We start from the raw sequence: 17,379 nt of genomic DNA, 5'->3' as shown, positions 1-17,379 counted from the left end.
CCCCCCCCCCCCCATTATGTGGATCTACATTAAAAAGGGAAACTTTCAAATGATATCACATGATGTTAAAACTACTATCAACATAAAGACTATCTTGACCTATTAATTCACAATAGAACATCTTTTCTCAAAGAGGTATGAGTGATAAATAATTGCATTAATACCCCACTGTGAATGAAACTGTAAATGACATTACAAAGTAAGATTGTCTTAAATTTCCCCAAAATATTTAAGTGTCTGTGACTTTCCTACATGTGATCCGTCTTAGTTCAATCTGACATTCTGGTACAAGACCAAATAAATTCATTTGAAATGCTTGTTTATTATTCACTAAAACGAAATTAAATGTAACTTTATTAACAAAAAAAATAAGTAGGGTCCAGATACAGCAACTTATTTTTTGCAATATTTCAAAATATTTTAAGATAATTAAGAAACTAATCAAAAAACACTTCAGAATTTAAAAACCTTAACACAACATCAATACTCTTGAGTTTTATAGTCATTAGCTATTATAAATAAATGTCATGCAGGTAAATTGGAACGATAATTACTCGCGGACAGGAAACTATGTAATAAATGCTGCTTACTTCTAATTACAATACTTAGAATTAATCAAAACAATTAGGGATTTGTTAGGGAAACATTGCGGTAACATTGTTTGAATGTCATTTAAACTTAGGCTGTAGGGAACTCTTCAAACTTAGAAAAGAAGAGCAAATAAGAACCGAACAACTGAATAAATATATTAAATTAGTAAAACAAAATTAAAGTGTTTGTGTTCTGGGAGGAACCTCCATTATTCTCAGATGACAGTGTTGGACCAGTTTACTGACCTGGTGGAGGAAAAGGGTGATGCAACACAAGTCATTTTTAAAGCTGTTGTGAACTGCTTTAGGTGACAATAAACTCCTTCAGGTTGTGATGCTGATGTTGACCGGACACAAAAGGTCTGCTGCTGCTTCTGTATCATCTCATACTCAGATGATGTGTCTTTGTTGAAGCAGCTCAAACGTGTCTGCTAGCAGCTTCAAAGCGCTAGACTTGAACTCGGCTTAATGTCACAGGAATCCACCGCAACTCTAAAGACGGCAAAGAGATTACCTGTGACCTAAAACATATCTAAAGGGAAGTTGGAAAGCATATTTAACAGCTGAGTCAGTTGACTCTTTTAGAGTGTGCAAATGACAAAATATGCAAAACAAAGTCTGCTGTGAGAAAAAAGGAAGATAATAAAAAAAAAAAAAAGGTTTTCATGGGGAAAGTAGATATTTGAAACACTAATGCTCAGAAACAAAATGTAAAGTTGGTTCTTTGGATCAGGCATTTGAATCAAACTTAGCCAGGTTTCCATCAAAATGTATCACCAATTTTAACAAAATGGATTTCAGTGGTTATAAAGTGAAACAAAATGGCAATTTGGGCAAGATCGTTCAGGCAAGAAAGAAAAATAATTTTAACAACAAATAACATCATAATAAAACATTATTCAAGTGACAACAATGGAGTGGAATCACAGACGGTGGGGGTTGTAAAACCCAGACTTAATTTAGGTTAAACTACTTTTATTACCAGCAATTTATAATCAAATAACCAAAATATAGAAAGAAATAAACATCATGAATAAGTATCTAAATCTAAGCCATCCAAACCAGAGAGTACCATAATGACATAATTTTGCCATTCTCATTGGAGTCCCTAGTCCGTTTGCAAAAAGACTCTCACCGCTAGCAAGCTGACAGAGTAATGATAGTCTAAGGTGCTTGTTTATCCCCTCATGATTTTGTTAATACATTTTTTGTCCTTCCACTGTTTCTCTGTTATCCTTATTGGACATAAATTGGTTAAGAAGCAGCAGTGCAGTTATCAAGCTGCTTAGTTTTATCAGATGACAATCTAAGTCCCCCTGATCCTATTAGAGGTAAAAGCAGCTAACGTGTAAATGCAGTGTCAGCTTACTGAGGGAAGTGGAGAGAGGGTGGAGGGAGGCAGAAAGAGGGAGAGAAACGGTGATGGTGGTGGTGTGACGAGGAAGGTAGCAGTCATGTGATTCACTGGTTCTCTGTCATACAGAAGCACACAGGCAGAAGCAGAGACCACTCTGCTGTGATTGGCTGTTGAGAATTCCATATGTTGAGATTGGTTCCATGGTAATGTCAAATCAAAGAGTAAGGTAAATGTAATTTTTCAATATTAAAATTGATTTATATAATAGTACAGTTGAGTTAGTTTAAAGTGACCAAAAAAACGAATTAACAAAATGATAAAAGCTGCAATCATAATGAAGACAGAACCGTATTATTGAGAATCAAAGTCATGTCTCAAGAATACAATGTAATGTTAATATCACAAAATTATGGAAAATGCTATATTTAGGGAGAAAAAGGTCATATTTTGAGAAATTGTTTCAAGATAAAGGTTGAAATAATGGGACAAAATGAGGGATCTAGAGGATTTATTAGGATCCATTGAAGTCTCACCATGAAGGAAATACTTAGTTTGAGTAGGAGCGCTGGGCTTTGAAGCTAATTTTACATAGCATCTTACATTAACCCAAAAGACTTCTCCCCATTGACTTACATTGGGAAAGAGACGTCTGTAAACTTCTTTCTCTTGAAGTAAACGATCTTGCATTCCCATCGTGACTTTCTAGTCTTCCGACCACTCAAAGAGGTGTCTGTGAATGTCAACGTGAATGTGTGTGTGAAAGTCAACATTCAAGTAAAATTCAGCGAGCTCCAGTTAAAGAGAATTTCCTCATTGCAAAGGTCCGGAACATCACAGTAATGTCTAATTTGTGCTGCGATCTAGTGCAATGTGTAGCCAACATTTGTATTAACGTCTGTATGTAGACAACAACCGAGTGTCAAATCAAATAAAAAAAGTTCAACTGAATAATATCTAAACAATATTTATTATCACTGATTTAAAATTGATTAATTACAGATAATAAATACATGTTCTTCTCTCATTTTCCCAGCAGCTTTATATTCATTTAATTCAGGTGTGAAGGGATGTCAGTCAAAAAAGCCACGATATCCATATTTTTCTGGGTTTGATGTCTGTAAACAGATTCTGCATTCACCTGAAGAATCTGGAGGCAACGGGACAAGATTTTGGCATCGGAAGCGTTGTGGTTTCCATTAGTAGTCTGTGTAGTAGTGACTAATCACATTTGAGCAAGCTTTGGTTGAATGTGGGTAAACAGTCCGTGTGGAGAGCAAAAGAGGCGAAACGCAATCTGGGAACCAAACGGCTATCCTCTGGCAATGACTTACACTTTTATTGGTTTAAAATGAGCTTGTAAACAGGCCACTTGTGAAATAATCCAGTTGCAAACGTCATCTCTCAACTCCAACTCCAGTCTTGCATCTGAAGTTGCTAAACGGACTGTCAACATCAGCAGCAAACAAATAAGGAAGTCTTGGCCCCGATATCTGCTGGGGACACCCGAGCCCCAGAAATATAGCCCGTTGTTATTTTCAATCAGAAAGTTTTCACTTGTAACATTATGAGAAAAGGCTTTTTAGGATGAGGACTATCCCCTGTGTTTGGTAAACATTATGCTCAACTTTGATTGGGGTTGTTCCAATAAATCCAATCCAACAAAGAGCAGGACAGAGATGATAACGATATCCTAAACTCTGATAACATCCAGGATTGTCTTACACACAGTGGGTCTACTGCACAATGGATGCGCTAGTCTTGAACTGGGCCTATTTTCACACAAGCTGTAACCATAAAAAGCTATACGTAGTCAGTTAATGACGTGCTCCTCTGAGGTAACATTTGATTACTAGTGTAGGTTGTGGCACGGTTTTTATGATATTTATAAATGTGTAATTTTTCCTTCACTGATGTTATGTCAGTCACTGAATGTGAAAATCTAAGCTTAAACTACATTAAGTAGAAAACAACTATCATCTATGTAAAGTTCCCCCCAAACAGTAAAAGCAGAATGTGAAGCTCCTTCACTCTCCCTGTTTAGAGTTGGAATTCCACACATACCTCAAAATCCAACTGAAATGGTGCATCAGTGGCCTTTGGATGTAAGTTTTGTCTTTGATTATTTCTCTTTGACAAATAGCCACTACACATAAAATATGTTTTGGAATGTAAAATATGAATTTAATAAATAAACTACAATTGTCAGACAAATGTAATGAATACAAATTATATTTCCCTTTGAAATGTAGCAAAGGATAAGCATTAAGTAAAATACAATGAAAATACTCAAGTAAGGTCCTTAAGTACAAAATTGTACTTCAGTACAGTACACGAGTAAAAGTGCTTATTTACTTTCCACCACTGAAAGCTACAGGTATTTCCGAGGGACTATATGAGTGAGTAAAATGTATCATGATCAGTGGTTATAATGGAGGGATGCACAGCCATAACGGAGGTCTTTTCTATACCAGTGGACATCAAACTGTATAATTCGTCCTTCAGCAGGAAGGACAGCTGAAACAATGATATCCATATCACGTGCAATACAATCATGTATAATATATACAATATATAAGTATTACTTATTGTCAATATCATTGCTAATATTACTGTCAATATCATGCACAATATAACTTTTCTTTTTTAGTTTCTATTAGGCACTGGTGTCAGTGTAACTTCTTATTCACTTTTGATTTTTGCAGGTTTTTTTTATTCTTATGTTGTAATTTACTTTTAATATTTTATTTGAATTATGTTACTAAATTAATCCTACTCTTATTGCTGTTCTATTTTGCATTTGTGTTAGTACTACTTCTTCTACTCATTTTTTATTCTTCTTCTGTTGTAATCTTTGATCAATCTCTTCTATCTTCTATCTCACAGGGCGGTGATCTTGCTTTTTGTAGTATAGTCACATCTTATGAAGAAACAAACCTCTAGCGATGAACAGATGCTCAGCTGATACAGTTTTTTTTATTGGGATATCATCAAGGTTCTAAGCTATATTAGCTGCTTGGCTTCTGACTCCCACCTTAAGTGACTACAATCTATATAATCTATATAAGTTAAGTCCCATAAGTTTACCGATGCAACCCACTGCCTGTCTTGTGCTGCCTTGGCTCCACTTGGAGCTGTACAAAGGCCACAAACACGGCTTACATGGCGCAGTCTCTAATTAGTGGAAGAAGTGGACAGTTGGGAGTCTGTTGATTAGGCTCATAATACATCTTTAAAAGGCACAGATATCTGAGACCAGACAGAAGGCAAAAAGCCTCCAAAACAAGCAAAAATCGAGGGAGGCTGCAGAACGGGCCAAGCATTACAGGTGATAGACTTCAGCCAAAGGATTTACTACAAAATATTAGATGAGGACTTTAAGGGGATCTTAAAAGGATCTTCTTTATTACAGTTAGTCAATTAATAATTTGAGGACTGCAGTTTATATGAAACGTGTTAAACGACATTTCAACACCCAAAAATGAAAGCTGAAAGTCATCACTTTAGAAAGCGCACAAGGACATAAGACCCTCCAAAAACTATGGGTACAAAAGGACAAAAGCTTTGTCTTGATATTCTTGCATCAGCGCTATAAAAATACACATTGACCAACAGAAAGGAAATAACCACCGGTATTCACAAAAAAATCCTTTACTCGATAAAATAGAACTCATCCACCATCACATCTTTTATTATAATTTTTTTTAAGCATTTGGATCCTTTATAAATCCTTGACCACAAAATTGCTGCTCATCCCATCAGAGAGCTCCAGGAAAACACTGAGCAGATTGAACAAATTGTGGCGGACCCTCGCTTGCACCGTACAATGACGGCGGATAAAGACTCAATTTGGGGTCCATCTCCTGGGACAGAGACAAATACCAGGCTTACGTAGACTTAAGTCAAATGACATCTTTAATTTGGTCTTGTGACGTGACAACAATCAAAAAAAAAGAGGTTTCATTTTGTGGTGAGTTTAGAACCGAATGTGCATTAGTGTCATCAGAAATATGAATATTTAATTGCATTTTCGATTAAAAACCAGCTGATAATCACATATATTAAAATGAGTTATACATTAATAAATAGAATACATATATATCAAGGTATATGTAAAATAATAATGTGACGTCCAAAGATTAGTAATTCAGAAAACATTCTGAACCTACAAAAATACAAAGAGATCCCAAGAGGATGGTGGATACACAAAGTCACTATTGTAATCTCTAAATCCTCATAAAGAGGGAAGAGAAAGTAGTAATAAATGCCGTATTTCCCATTGATTTAGTCTTATGGAATAAATTGAATTTGAATGAATTGAATCAAAGCCCCCGCCCCAAGTATGCTGTCTGGTGGAGTGGGACGGACAAAGTGTAAAAAATAGTATGAGATTTGGTTTAACAAAAACTAATCTGGAAAAGTAAAATGACAAAGTTCATCTAAAAGGTGAAAAAGCTACTTAATTAACCAAAGGCCTACAGAGTATCTGTTGAAAATGAACAACCTGATCTTCCCTGCAGACAAGCAAAATGCTGACTGCTTTTTAAAAAGTACGTAAATCCCTCTCTCGCCATAAACCAACAATAACATTAAATATTAAATATTTTACATATCAAGCCCTGAATCCACGGCATAATGTTGAACATGAATGCCGGGACACAAGCTTCTTCAGACGTGTCTCCCTGACATTAAATATAAATAACCTGTGTTTACTCTGCGTAAAGTTGATCTTTGATCATACAGGTACAATATTTATATGGCAAAAAACAGACATGAAATCTCAGTAAATCTTACCTGACTGACTAAACTGACATTCAAACACAACACATTGTACATTGAGATTCACACTCAATGTACAATATTTCCAACACGTTTTGGCGCTGTCCTGCCGCTCACCATTGTCTTTGACTACTGAGACAATACTTGTTAGCTAGAGTAATGCATTGTTGGTTTTTGTCATTTCATGGGATCTGGTGTACAAACCGTGTCAACAGACTTCAGACAGTGGCTGTGCATTGTCCTGTGGGTTGATTACCAGCCGCAACAGTGTGTGGCTGGTGCTGGTATTGTGAGTTGTTTTTTTTTGTCAGCATGGAACAATGTGGTCCTGGAGACACCTTCTGTAATGGGAACTACCAAAGAAGCTGTTTAAAGTTCTTTGCCAGGTGTTTATATGTCTTCCTGTCCGTGGACACATTTTGTTGACTGTGCAAGGTCCAGTCACAAAGGTTTACAGGTATGTATTTGAGATTAAACTGAGGGCCGAGTTCAAAGATGGGGGTGATCTGAGCAAAGGCGCCGGAAGTAAGGGGTTAGGTAATGGGTAAGGGGCCATTGCCCCCCCCCCACTTTACGCCCCTGGTCTAATTTGGTGCTGCGACAGTGTGTGGCTGGTATTGTTTTCACAAGGGATACACTGATACCACTTTTTTCAGACCAAGTACAAGTAATTACATTTGAGTAATTGACAATATAGAGTATTGATATGAGTACTTAACAATACCCTTTTACCAGTTTTAACAATAACTTTGAAATCATGTTTTATTATCACCAGCTCTTCTTCCCTTTCTGACTGTGGCAAATAAGATATGGAACATAATGATGTTGCTGACATTCAACATTGTGTTTTCCTGATACAAACAGATACTAGTTCTCTGCAGTTTCAGTTAAAAGTTAAAAGAGGAGCAGCTTGTCACTTAAAGGAGAATAGCTGGTTCACCTTAAGGCTGCTTCTCTCCACAACAACGCATGCAACATTGTGGCTGCAAACTCTCTTGGACCGGTGAATGGGTGGCTGCTTGTTTGGACGTATTTAACCGGTTTGTGCATGGGGTTATTGTTGCAGCTGGGCGGTTAACATCACGTTGCCGTAGTGGTATCAGCTGTGGATGTATCGGTTTTCACTTTGTGAGTCTGTGTGTGTGTCATTATGGCAGAATGTTGTCCTGCATACACCTACAGTAGCTGGAAATACCAGAGAAGTGGTTTTGAGTACTTTCCCAGGTGTGCTAGGAAAGATGTTGTCATTACGATAACGTCACAACCGTACAACATGCAGTCACAACACTTTACAGGTGTTAAGCTGAGATCAAAATGAAGACCGAGTTTGAAGATGGGTGGGATTTGAGTAAGAGTGCTGGCAGTAGAGGCGTAAGAAGTAGGGAAGAACAATTCCCCCCCCCCACACATTTTACTCTACTGGTCCAAGTTGGTGTCCCGGCTGGCGTGATCCCAGTGCAAAATGTTCTCTAGTTTAAAACTTATTATTAACCATTTTGTATTACTAAAAGGAAGGAAAAAAAGGTATTTTGGGAAATGTCAGAAATGCTCCTTTTCATCTGAAGGGTGTGTCGAAGACTGTATTGGACTTGACCCACCTGTTGATGATGCTAAAGGAAAAGTCAGGAGATCACCAAAGTCATTAGGATTTAGTATATTCATGGCTCCAACCGTTAAGTCCTTTCTCACCAGCATTACATGATGACCAGAGTTACATAATGATCGTCTTGTCCCATCCGTTAGATGAAAGGAAATCCAGTAGGAACTCCACCGGGCCATCTTGTGTGATGCACACCATCAGAAGTGGGTTACAATGTGTGTATTATCTGTGCATCAGCCGCCAGTCTATTCCCACCATAGTGAGCTCAAAGATTCACAACCAAGATCAGCATCCAGAACCAGACCTCATCCCATCCCGACACTCAGACCCAGGGCCCGGGCCCATCTCTCGCTCAAGTTTCTCCCTCAGTTTGTGAAAGGCAGGTCTTCGTCGTGGCTCCTGCTCCCAGCAAATCCTCATCAGCGAGTAGACAACGGGGGGGCAGTCCTCTGGAGCCTCCATGCGATAGCCCCCCTCCACCCTCTCCTTCACCTCCTTCAGAGACTACATGAACAGGGAAAGAAAGGAGGTGAAGAAATCATATATTGTGAAGTATTATAAGTATTCACAATCCTGAGTACTACATTTAAAAAAATCGCTCTCATCGGTACTGTGTGTGTGAAATGAAACATTTGTGTCATACCTTTCTTATTATATATGTTAAAACCACAGATAATAATCACGCACACTTTTCCTCCCGGTCTCTCTGCCAACAGATAACAAATGACCAGTTGAAGAGTTTAATTAAGGGGAGCACAAACTTGACCTAAATAAATCAACTTGTGTATATATCTACAAACAGGCTGTAATTAGGAGATAATCATCAGCATTTAAAAGGACACCACCTGGCGTAAGGTGCAAAGGACACAACCTAACTGTCCCTTCCATTAATGCTGGCTGATCCTGATGTCCTCATTGAGCCGCTGGCCTCAGCAGTCATTGAGCACGGATTACCTGAGAGCGCCTAGTATGACAAACAGATCGGTGTTTAAGTAGCATTGTTTCTTCTTTTCCAAAGTCTCTCCGTTCCAGTGTCGACATGATCCAGCCCTCATGAGACTACAACCTACTTCCTGTTTTTGCCTGTTACCTCCTGCTATGAAGTCTTTGTGTACGATGTAGCGTCCTCTTCCTCCATGCCCAAACCGCTCATAAAGTAGATTAGTTAGGCTGACAATAACAAGATTACTTTCTTTTTTAAATGGTCCCACACAATGTTCAGTAAACCTCTATCCTTGCTGACGCACTACTATGAACTTAGTCACCTTAAGAGGTTTTCCTGCTCAGACACAGTAAGTCGATCCAGAAAATGACGGCGGCCTCCAGACGAATCTGACCACAAAGCCAGGTAACAGTCGACTGACACACCTACGACTTGCTAGAGACACAAATCCTGATACGGCACAGAGTTACCTTACGAGCTTGATACTCTTTCCTGTTGGTTACAGGACAGAGAGTAAAGATTTATCTGAAGTCTTGTTTTTTTTCCATTTTTCTATTCATTATAGGGTATCATTTCTCAAAATCTGCTTTTTATTTATTCATGAGCAGGGAGAGCGATACAGACAAGATTGAGGTCTGTAACTTGTCAGACAAAGAGAAGTCGTGCAGTTGTTTAAAGATAAAGCCAAAGTATCAAACTTAAATAAAGTCATATTAATAACATTAATCAAACCTGAAGAACAATAGATTGTAAGCATTAGGCACAAATCTTCCATAGAGGTCACATGACTTTACAGATAGAAGATGGATTTTGTCTGATTGATTTAAAGGAATTGTTCGACTTTTTTTTACAGATCAAACAAAGGAGACATGGCGTGTTCATTAATGAGTTTTAGGAAGATTGTATTGTATTGTCTTTGGACAGAGCCATGCTAGCTTCCCCTTGTCGCCAGTCTTTTTGCTAAGCTAAGCTAACCGTCTGGTTGTAGCTTCATATTCAATGGACGGACATGAAAGGGGTACTGAATGTGAATAAGTGTATTTCCCAAAATGTCAAACTATTGGTTTAACACGGTTTGAGCTGTAACTGACATGTCTGTAATGTGTCTAGTGACATGATATCACCCATATACTGTATACACACACACACACACACACACACACACACACACACACACACACACACATCATGACAGTATAATAGTGACATGTTCTGGTGCTACTTACCATCTTAGGATAAGGTTGACGACCGTAAGAGAAGATCTCCCACAGGAGAACACCGTAGCTCCAAACATCTGATTTTGTGGAGAATTTCTGCAACATGGGAGCAAATATAGAAACATGTAAAGCATTGATGGATTATTACTTATTTAAAGAGTAACTGTACACTTAAATGTGTTTCTTATATTATAAAATAAATGATATGACTGTACTCTGATGAAACAAGTCAATACTGGACAATGCCAAATCTATAAAAATCTGCATTTCATGGTTGAAAATGGCTCAAAACGCCATCTACCGTTTAAAATGAGCCCTAATCTTGCAAGTCCAATTTTGAGATAGAATTGACCGTTTGGGACTAATCTACGTCATGAAATAAAAGAATATTAACGCCCTCTAATCAGACCCCCTCCTGGCTTCTCCCCACAGCGTCTATGATTTTTAATTTTTCCATAACCGCTGTGTAGTATTACAGTCCCAGCACAAGCCTGTTCTCTCCTGTCTGTCTGCTGGAAATTAAGCTATCAGCATTACAAAGTCTGGTGAATCAATGTTAATGACAGCGGGCTGGTGGCCGGCAGGGGAAGTTACACTTTAACCATTAATACAGCATTATTTCAAATATATGAAATATTTTAGTACCAAAAAGAGGTCTCAGAGAGACAGAGATTTCACAGAGGGGCAGAAACAGATATATGGAAAATGAAAACAAATCACAGGTTGAATAAAAGTGACACTCTTCTAACCAACCTCTTTCTTCAGAGCTTCGGGGGCGGTCCATTTGACTGGCAGTTTGGCGTTATCTGACACCTTCGAGTCCACCTTGGTCAGACCGAAGTCGCTGACCTTAGCCAGGCTGTCGTCAGAGACCAACACGTTACGAGCTGCCAAATCTCTGTGAACCAACTTCTTGGCCTCCAGGTACTCCATCCCCTCACACACATCACTGACCACATACACGTAGACACACAGAAACAATCGTCATTCAAATGTTGTACATGTAACTGTTGAACACACACAAACAGTGTAAAGTATATACAGTTAACTAGCAGTTTTTGCATCTATGGACCCAGCGGTCACACAATGTACTACTTTGCACACACTGTGATTGCTGCTGTGTAGAACGTTCAAATCTTTAAGTTTGCCGCTGACGTTTGAACTCACAGAGCAAAGCGGAGCAGCTGAACTGAGTTCACAACCGAGCGTCCTCTTGTCCTGAGAAAGTTGACAAGGTTTCCCTGCAACACAAACACATATGCATATATGACACATATAAAATACTCAAATAAGGTTATATTAGAACATTTCTCAGTTAGTATTATGAGAAATACTACATGCAGACAGAAATACAACAAGCATGGTTTAACCGTTTGGTTTGCAAATATTTTAAAATGTCAACTAAAGTCATTATATGACTGTACTTGAGGCCAAGCAACTACAATGAGCTTCTGCATTTTGTCCTACTATCATTGAACACAAGAAGAAGTCAGACCCTGACTCCTTAAAGTTGCATCATTGGAAAACCATTGCATCAGTGGCGGCTCCAAGTGGCAGCAGGGCAGTCTGTAATTGTTTGGATTTTTGGACTGTCGTCTCACATGGGAGAAAATTTGTTTCAGATTCAGGGGATAGCTCACGGTTGCTGGCGGTGAATTTGCAGTAAAATTTAGATATATTCATAGCTGGTGAGTCCACTTTTCTGTTCATATATGAGACACCAATGTCGATAGGCTTTCACTTACTATATGTGATTATATTTTCTGCTTCATTGTGTGACATCACACACTTAATCTTAATTTACTATGTTGCCTACTTTTGTATTGCTCCAGGTTATTATAATCGTGTTTCAGCTCCAACTGAGACCTGCTGATAAATGATGTGTTAACTGTACCTTAGTCATGAGCTCCGTGACAATATGAAGCCCTTTGTGAAGAATGACCCCCAACAATCGCACCAGGTTTTTATGCTGGAGCTTCCTGTAAAGAGTGAATTCACATTAAACACTGACAGCGGGAATAAAAATACCAACAAGTTACATTTGATTCAAAATAATATGATCACTTGTACAATAAGATACAATTATTAATTTATTCATTGAGCAAACTCGCTAAAACCTGGTTTTATTAGGATTGAATTCACAGCTCTTGAAAGTGTTTTGTCAAAGCATTAAACAGTAAAATTGAGGAAGTCTTCAGACTCACGTCATGACTGTGGTCTCCTGCAGGAAGGCCTGCGCTGTGACATCACATTTAATAGTCTTTACTGCCACCCTCTGGCCCATATAGTCTCCTTCATAAACAGCTGGGGTTGAGAGTCACACATAGTGTTTAGTACATCCGTACTAAGACAGAATTATTCTTTTCTGTAAATGTTTGATGACACCTTTCACTATAAATGTTGTGGTGTTGGAAACAAAGATAATAAAAGGAGGACCAAATAAAAGCTCACCACCAAACTCCCCTTCTCCTATGTTCTCTCCCAGTTTGAGCTTCGTAATGTCCAGCAACCATCCAGCTGGAGAAGAGAGAGAGAGATGAACTGTGAGCCTCACACCTTTACAAGCCTTCATAATTGTAATCGTTATTATATTTGATCTGTAGATGCAGTTTTCTTGACCTCAGACTTACTTTTAGACAGCTCCAACTCAGCTGACTTGGTCCCTTGTTTTTGTTTTGGCTTCAGAAGAGTTGTAGCGATGGAGCCTTTGTTCTTTGAGTAGAACTGCAAAAATGGAAACACACAACAACAGACATTCAGTTATTTACAGCAGATGTTATTGTATATGATATCTGGTATCGTCCTTCTCCACAGTCTGAAGTGCCGTGTAAAGTATGCCACATACTTAAGTTCTATGAATGAAGAGTACATTAATATTTAATCTAGCTCTAAAGAGAACAATGAACTCATTGAAACTCTGACTAAGACAAAATAACACGTCACAATACTCAGCCATTTGAAAACGGATAAGAACTGTGGTTAGACAAAAAAAAAAAAGTATAACCTATATTTAGCTTTAGAAATCATTAACAAAACTGCACAACACAGTTTGTGTATGCATACTCTTCAATGTCATTGTAAGGTTTCCTAATGACAAAACACAATGAGAGGCGGCAGCTGAATTAAATTACAAAAGTAAATTCTGACACAGCGACACATCAGAGCCTGGTTTTGTATCGTCAGCAGTCTGCCAGCATTGAGACAGAATAGCATTTATTACATGATTCAGCCCAAATATTCATCTGTTTCCCCGCAGGAGTAAGTCAGCCGGTCTGACTTAGGCCTGAAGCCATCTGTGGCTCGCAGATAAGAGCTGGCCATCTCTTTGGAGTCTATCCACAAACCCTCATGGCAGCAAAGCTTCCAATGCACCCTCACACAGACACAAATACTGACCTTAAAAAGGCTTCATGTGTTTTCCTGCCTCTGCTTCATTTTGACACATGAAAGATGTATTTTTACTCTGGCGTCAGTTATGCTGATTGGTTTTCAAGCTGACAAACACTTTGGCCAAAAATACAGCAGGCATCAGAGTGCTGCGGTCCACAATCCCTCTAACATGACAAACTGTCTATTTATGTCCCCTTGTCATCATTTGTGGCCTCAATGTGAACATTAGAGGGACTTTTAGCCATGCTAGTGGTCATATGTTGGATTTTTTGGTACAAATAATGTAGTTACAATATTTAATTGAAACTAGACTTTGGAAACATGTTGCCTGTGTTTGTTGTTACAGTTGTATTTACAGCAGTTTTCAGGAAGAATTGTGTGGCCTAACCATTTTGCATTGATTAACAGTTACCCAATTACACTAAAACTAGCTAAATAAACTAGAATTAAAACACTCACATTTGAAAGGCACATTCACCTGATTATCAATTAATGTATATCTTGGGTAACAATATTTGGGAGAGGAGGAGAAGCCTAGGCTATTTGTCAATCTACATCAAATCCACCTCTGAGGTGGGATCCAAATGATCCTGAATTTTGGCATGAAATGGATCCAGATCTCTGCCTTATGTTTTGAAAGACCCAACTGCAGCATTTGGTCCAGATTTATAGGATTGCGCCACCATGAGTTTGATATTTATGGTATTTATTGAAATGTCTTGACAATGGTTCGCCATGCAGTTTGGTACACACATTCTGGTCCACCTTAGGATGAGTTTTTCTTCTATTGCCATCGTAAAGACTTAGTCTAATAGTTTGATTTATGGCCAACTGCAGTACTAATGACATTCCCATCAGCTTCACATATACTTTGTGTTTAGTGCTAATAAGCAAATTTAAACATTCTAACATGATCAACTAAGATGGTGAACATGGTAAAGAACGACCAGCCTCACAGAGCTGTAGAGTCGCTTGTTCCACTACTGGTCTGGAGTTTCCATGGAAGAAAGAGCTAAACTGAATTGGTGAACTGATTATCTGCGCTGCAACATCTGGCTCAATTCTGATTGAAGGGGTCAAAACTCCAGCAAAACTTGAGGTAGGAATAACAAATGAATATGTGTTTCAGGTTGTTTTTTGTCCTTCCTACACAACTTAAAAGGAATCTAACCAGGAGCCGCTTACCTCTATCATGTCAATGAGGTTGTAGAAATACTGTGTGTTATCAATGGTCAGCTGCTTGTCCTGATAAATCACCCGGTAGTGGATAACACCTCCAGAGACACTGACACACAGGACGTAGTCGCCGGGATGGCGGATGGACTCTCGAACCAGGAACAGGCCGTCCTCGGCCGGCTGCAGCTTACACACCGCCTCTGGACCCGAGATCTTCCCATGAAACCAACTGGTGAAAGACAGGACAGAGTGGGCCACACACACAATAAAAAAAACCCATCTGTCTCATAAGTTCCACATATCTTACAGATGATAATTTTATAAAAAACAGGAGGTGTACTTATCTCAGTGTTTTACACACAAGAAAAGGAAGTTAGTCTTTGTATTAATCACTCTGTTTGTTATAGCATGTCCAAAACCACACAATTTGGTCACAAGATGAGTTTTCATCATTTACCAAGCCAACAGCTAAAGTTGTCTCTGTGGCACAGTCACATGGATTGTGTTAACCGCATGTAAACATGGCTGCATCCTACTGATGTGAGACAGTCATGGCAAAAATGAGAGGAGGAGGAGACCTACGGCATGAGGCTGAGGCTGGGGTCAACGCGCAGAGCCTCTCTTTTGCGCACATTGGTGGAGTTTATGAGTCCTTCCTCTCCTGTGGTGTTGAGTCTGACCTTGTAATATCCCTTCTTCTGGAAAAGAGCACAAGTCTTGTGTCAAATGGGGGAAAAAAATACAAAAATGAACTGAACAAACCGTTTGTAGCCCCTTTTAAACGTGACAGTACCGTGCTGGCATCAACAATAGTGAGGATGTCTCCTTTGTGGTAAGCCAGTTCTCCAGGTTTTGGTTTCCTGTGGTCCCCCTTGGCCACACACTGTGTACCTGCAGCCCAGCTCATCTTCAGGAGCAGAGAAATATTAATAATTGTAATAGTTAGGCTCGACAGGCTGGCCGTTTTAAACAACATATTAAACATGGCAAATGTTTCATATCTATTTTACAAAACAATTATTCCCAAATAGTTAAGTTTTCTTCAAATAACTATGTAATTTGGTATATTTAATGATAGGGAAACCCACTCTGTCATTTTAGCCATTATTCATTTTCAAGATTGATCTTGAAAGAACTATTTCATTTAAATCCAAGACTTATACCTGAGGTTGATCTCGTTATGTCTCTACATATAACCACTGACAGTTACATGAGTCTTTATAGGAGTCGTCTTAGGAAACCATTAGGAATTTATAACCCGCCAATATAATATGTCACCCAAAAAACTTTCGCCTAAAAGGCTACCCAAATGTATCCTTTAATCAGTAATGGTGGTTATGCGGTACTCGCATGTAGCTCAAGATTATGCTCCATGTTTAACCAATGACAAGTTCACATGGAATATACTTTAAAACACAACATGCACTCTGATACACAGCCCAATCATCTCACAGCCCGTTACATTTTATTCGAACATTACTGAACTTCAGACTGTAGTTGAGACTTCGGTTTTTCTTAATTTATAATAATCTCATGTGTATTTTTTTTTTGCTATTCTTGAATGTCTCTTTTTCAAAGCCCCATCATTTTTACCAAAACGTCACACCAGATATTAAAGTGCACTTGATTCAGCTCCTTGTATGGTGACTGATGTGTGAAGACAAACCACATAATGTGGTGCACGCAGCACACAGGCTTACCTTTGCCATCAGCAGGGCAGGATTGTTGGATAATTCTGTGTTGAACACCTGTCGAGGAGAAGAATGGTCTCTGAACAGTAACAAAACATGAAATTAAATAAAATGCAGTGCATAAATAGAGATCTTAAGAGTAGCTGTGGTCAAGACAATGAGGATCCAAACACACCATTAAGCAGAGATGAAGATGTTAGCGGGTAGCAGGCTGTTGACAGACTGTGCCCAGCTGCTCGTGTCGCATGCATTTAAACTAAAACGCCCCGGACGGCTTGTTCAGTCTGGTTACTTAACGACATACATATTTCAGTACCTGCGGCTCTCCGGGCAGATGTTGAACATTCCTCTTCAGCACAGCTGGGTCCGTAAACAGGACCCGGAAGACGACTTTAGAAATCCGCTACGACTCGATCAGCGGTGACATTTCTCCATTAAAACAACTCGGCAGGAACCGATGCTGTGGATGTTCATGTCTCATTCATGTCTCAGACGTGTAGTGCGCGCTGATATCAGTCGGTCGGACCACTTCCTCTTTATTTAGGAAAATGTGGTTTATATTTCATGAGGAGGCACAAGTAGTGACGCTGGAGGTGACTTCTCTTCCTTCTCCTGATTAAAAAAAATGAAATAATCGCG

The 17,379-nt window shown here is 38.9% G+C and overlaps 1 protein-coding gene across 6 annotated transcripts; it reads right to left on the bottom strand.

The window, feature by feature from the left end:
* Window positions 1–5,942: 5,942 nt before the first annotated feature.
* Window positions 5,943–17,343, bottom strand: matk (megakaryocyte-associated tyrosine kinase). 6 transcript variants are annotated; one of them, XM_031863954.1, is made up of 13 exons: window positions 16,916–17,343; window positions 16,750–16,819; window positions 15,843–15,956; window positions 15,632–15,765; window positions 15,059–15,278; window positions 13,114–13,207; window positions 12,935–13,000; window positions 12,688–12,787; window positions 12,378–12,462; window positions 11,651–11,724; window positions 11,237–11,432; window positions 10,493–10,579; window positions 5,943–8,827 (listed from the first exon to the last, which is right to left on the bottom strand). In XM_031863954.1, exons 2-13 carry the CDS (start codon window positions 16,756–16,758, stop codon window positions 8,609–8,611), a joined length of 1,398 nt encoding a protein of 465 aa, XP_031719814.1. In that variant the 5' UTR covers window positions 16,759–16,819; window positions 16,916–17,343; the 3' UTR covers window positions 5,943–8,608. The 6 variants fall into 6 exon arrangements, with proteins under 6 accessions (XP_031719814.1, XP_031719812.1, XP_031719809.1 ...); XM_031863952.1 differs by having other exon boundaries at window positions 16,750–16,797; XM_031863949.1 differs by having other exon boundaries at window positions 17,057–17,343.
* Window positions 17,344–17,379: the final 36 nt, after the last annotated feature.

The sequence above is a fragment of the Anarrhichthys ocellatus genome, unplaced genomic scaffold (assembly GCF_004355925.1).
Source record: "Anarrhichthys ocellatus isolate YVR2014 unplaced genomic scaffold, GSC_Weel_1.0 scaffold30, whole genome shotgun sequence".
Classification (NCBI taxonomy): Eukaryota; Metazoa; Chordata; class Actinopteri; order Perciformes; family Anarhichadidae; genus Anarrhichthys; species Anarrhichthys ocellatus.
The sequence above is the reverse complement of the archived record's forward strand: the minus strand, read 5'-3'. Positions and strand labels throughout refer to the sequence as shown.

Excerpts from the sequence above, each read along its gene's own strand:
- matk (XM_031863949.1), bottom strand. The coding sequence starts at position 17,085 with ATGTTCAACATCTGCCCGGAGAGCCGCAG. Across the intron at positions 11,433-11,650 it reads CAGCTGCTCCGCTTTGCTCT|TGATGTGTGTGAGGGGATGG; the intron begins GTGAGTTCAAAC and ends GTATGTGGTCAG. Across the intron at positions 10,580-11,236 it reads CCGAAGCTCTGAAGAAAGAG|AAATTCTCCACAAAATCAGA; the intron begins GTTGGTTAGAAG and ends CCCATGTTGCAG.